General features: G+C 46.1%; 1 protein-coding gene across 1 annotated transcript; it reads left to right on the forward strand.

The window, feature by feature from the left end:
* Nucleotides 1–400: 400 nt before the first annotated feature.
* On the forward strand, nt 401–3,173 carry LOC123979437 (cyclin-dependent kinase 16-like; the record flags this gene model as incomplete). The annotated part of the gene is made up of 5 exons (XM_046063353.1): nt 401–662; nt 1,001–1,119; nt 2,643–2,771; nt 2,860–2,916; nt 3,036–3,173. Coding segments are annotated over 5 exons (705 nt in total), but the record flags the coding sequence as incomplete, so codon positions are not given.
* Nucleotides 3,174–3,893: the final 720 nt, after the last annotated feature.

The raw sequence follows: 3,893 nt of genomic DNA on the forward strand, positions 1-3,893 counted from the left end.
CTATCCCGCCATCATCCCGCCATCATCCCTCCACCAATCCTCCATAATCCTCTATCCCGCCATCATCCCTCCACCAATCCTCCATCATCCTCTATCCCGCCATCATCCCGCCATCATCCCTCCACCAATCCTCCATAATCCTCTATCCCGCCATCATCCCTCCACCAATCCTCCATAATCCTCTATCCCGCCATCATCCCTCCACCAATCCTCCATCATCCTCTATCCCGCCATCATCCCTCCATCATCCCTCCACCAATCCTCCATAATCCTCTATCCCTCCATCATCCCTCCACCAATCCTCCATAATCCTCTATCCCACCATCATCCCTCCATCATCCCTCCACCAATCCTCCATAATCCTCTATCCCACCATCATCCCTCCACCAATCCTCCATAATCCTCTATCCCACCATCAACCCTCCATAATTTGTCCACCACTTCATCACCCCTCGACACCTTTATCCTCCATAATCCCTCCTTCCTTCATGTCTCCATCACTCCCCCCCGATCAGAGGTGGTGTCTCTTCGTGGTTCTTCTGGAAGTTTGAAGGTTCGAGGTTCCTCCTCTTCAGTTCAGTCTCTTCTTCAGTCGTACAGCAGGAAACCTCGAGGCCTCGGACGCAGCCTGAGCTCCTACCTGAACCACACAGCACGACTGGGTACTAATACTGCAAATACACGTACAAATACTGCACTACATGAACCGCACGGCACGACTGGGTACTAATACTGCAAATACACGTACAAATACTGCACTACATGGACCGCACGGCACGACTGGGTACTAATACTGCAAATACACGTACAAATACTGCACTACATGGACCGCACGGCACGACTGGGTACTAATACTGCAAAGTACCTGCATCATATTTCCACACTGGATACTAATACTATAATCATGTAGTATTTGATTCATGTAGGTTGTGGCTGTAGTTACATGTACTCTGCGTGTGTATTACTGTGTGTGACTGTGTACATGTGTGTGTATTTTCAGAGATCGTCCACGAGGATGTGAAGATGAATTCAGATGGAGAAAGTGATCCGGCTTCTTCTTCAGATGACGTTCAGAGTCCAGTCAGAGTCAGACTGAGAAACAAGAAGATCTCTACTGAGGTACGCACTGTGGTTCAGGAGGTAGATCGGGTCCTACGCTGACCGCGGGGTCGGCGGCTCGATCTCCACCTCCTCCTGTGCACATGTCCGAGTGTCTGTGGTCAACACACTGAACCCTGAACTGCTCCTGATGGTTATCCAGCACCCTGCGTGGTAGGAGCTTCACTTGAAAGATATTTAATTAGTTAAATGGTTTCATCTCTTGATTCTCTTCTGGACTGAACCGTTTGGTGTGTGTGTGTGTTTTCTTAAGCTTCAAATATAAAAAAGCGGTTAAATCTTTGTCTGTGGTATCCCACACTTTCAAAGGTCATCAGTTCTAAGAAGGGCAGGACTGCCGGGTCTTTGTAGGGACTCCATTCGGGGCCAGGTGCTTGGAGGACTTGCATTGAGACGCTGACATGGATGGTGGATCAGCGGCACATCTAGTGGTGTTATTTCCTTCTTTGTAAAGATCTGTAGAAATCTTTTTATAGGATCCTGCTGGAGAGGGTTTTCTTCTTCCCTCACAGTAACAAGCCGTGTCTTTAGTTCTGCCTGTGAGACGCTGATTCCTTCTCTTTCTTCCATGTTTCTTCAATTGCCGCCTCTCTTTGATGAGGACTTCTATCTCGCTCTGCCTCCTTGATTTGGACTGAACCTTTCCGTTCTGTTCTGCTAGATGAGTTAGTCCTTTGTTCGGTTCTCTTCATCGTGTCCTTTAGACTGCTGAGGAATCACACAGGTCCTCATTGACCTCTGCCCGGTCTTTCTTGTTACTGGTTTCACAAAAGCCCTTTTCGCCTGAAGCTTCTTTTCACTTGACTGATTCGCACTTCCCCTAAAGAAATATTGGTCGATGCACGGCGCCGGTTCTGCCCGGGTGCATCTTTAAACCTCGATACAACTTTGAGTCTGTTGGTCCAAAGTCCTGCTGGGATCTACAACTGGCATATTTGTCCTTGAGTCATCTGGTGACCCTGCTTTTTGATATGTTCCGAATTAATTAGAATATTTCTCTTGGGTCGTTTTGTGTTCACGCTGCATTTTTGTAAATGACATACCCTTTCTTACGCCAATACGTCACTACCTCATATGTGCAAGTCTCGCTTTGCATTGTGGGACAGCTCCATGGCATCAACAATGCAAAAAGGACATTATTTCCCAGATGTTGGACGCCGCACAAGAACAGTGAAGTTTAAAATGGTTAATGAGCAAATGAAAGAGAAAGGCTGCGAACGCTCTGAAGCAGCGAAGCCAAAACAAACCGAGAAACGCTGCTTAAGCTCCATGTTGACAGGTGATGTTCTGGCTTTGGTTTCCAGGCAGCACTTTAATTTGGTCCAGTTCCTTGGTCGGTTGTGTTCTCGCTCTACACGAACCGCTCCAGCCCACCTCTTCTAGGCGAGAGCGCCTAGAAGAGGTGGGCTGGATTGTTGTTTAATGAAGGTCTCTCTCTCTCTCTCTCTCTCTCTCTCTCTCTCTCTCTCTCTCTCTCTCTCTCTCTCTCTCTCTCTCTCTCTCTCTCTCTCTCTCGTTTTCAGGACATTAACAAGCGTCTCTCGCTACCAGCAGACCTTCGTCTTCCAGACGGTTACCTGGAGAAATTTAATGTGATTGGTCCAGCTCTGTTTGAGCAGCCAATCAGCAGACGGCTGCGCAGAGTGTCTCTGGTACGTCTGCCTGTTTCTTATGTTGGAGCTTCATACTTTTTATTGTAGATTATTTTAACCCTCTCTGTCTGTCTCTTTGTGTCTGCAGTCAGAGATCGGTTTTGGGAAACTGGAGACATACATCAAACTGGACAAACTGGGAGAGGTGAGGACACACCTGTGTTTCCAGTTTAAATACGGCAGCTGAAGTGGGGCTGCATGGGGTCGAAAGCTCCAGAAAGATTTGTGCTCAGCTGGTCTCTCTGTCCTCCTGTCTGTCTGCAGGGGACCTATGCCACAGTGTATAAAGGTCGCAGTAAACTGACCGATAACCTCGTGGCTCTGAAGGAAATCCGCCTGGAACATGAAGAAGGAGCTCCGTGTACTGCTATCAGAGAAGGTACTACAGTACTAGGGGTGTAACGGTACACAAAAATCTCAGTTCGGTACGTACTTCGGTTTTGAAGTCACGGTTCGGTTTATTTTCGGTACATTAAGGGGAAAAAATGCAAACATTACATTTTTGCTGGTTTATTATGAAGTTTTGTAAACATCCAAATTAGTTTACAATTTTTTAAACAAACTTAAACCAAATTACACATAATAAATAAATTATATAAAATTAAAAAGAATAAGAAATAAAATACTGCTGCAAACTACTACCACTAAATAAAATATAGCTAATAAAATATCTTGTAACGGACCGGATGAGTCCTAGTTGGTGTTTTTGTTAAGTCAGAATGTCACTAGTGAGTGATTGGCAGAGAGTTAAGGGAGGATAGTTGTTATTGTTCCTGCTAGGCTGAAGGGAGGGTGCGTGAGCCAAGGGGGGAGGGACAGAGAGTTGAGGGGGAGAAGTTGGCGTGTGGCGCCCGGTGACGGCGGAGTTGTGTCGGGGTTGGCACTGGATAGATGCTCAAGTCGCTCAAGTATATCCAGCTGCAGCCCGCAGACCTGACGGAAGTTGAACTTCCAAATAATGTTCGTGTAAAGTTTTAACCTAAATCCAGACACATCTGGCTCGTGATGTAACCTTACAGAATATTCTTGGTTTGTGAATCTTAAAATCACTTTGGAACAAATAAAATATACAACAACAACAGTATGAATTGAAACATTGCTTTATTATTATCATTACGCTAT

The sequence above is a fragment of the Micropterus dolomieu genome, linkage group LG11 (assembly GCF_021292245.1).
Source record: "Micropterus dolomieu isolate WLL.071019.BEF.003 ecotype Adirondacks linkage group LG11, ASM2129224v1, whole genome shotgun sequence".
Lineage (NCBI taxonomy): Eukaryota > Metazoa > Chordata > Actinopteri > Centrarchiformes > Centrarchidae > Micropterus > Micropterus dolomieu.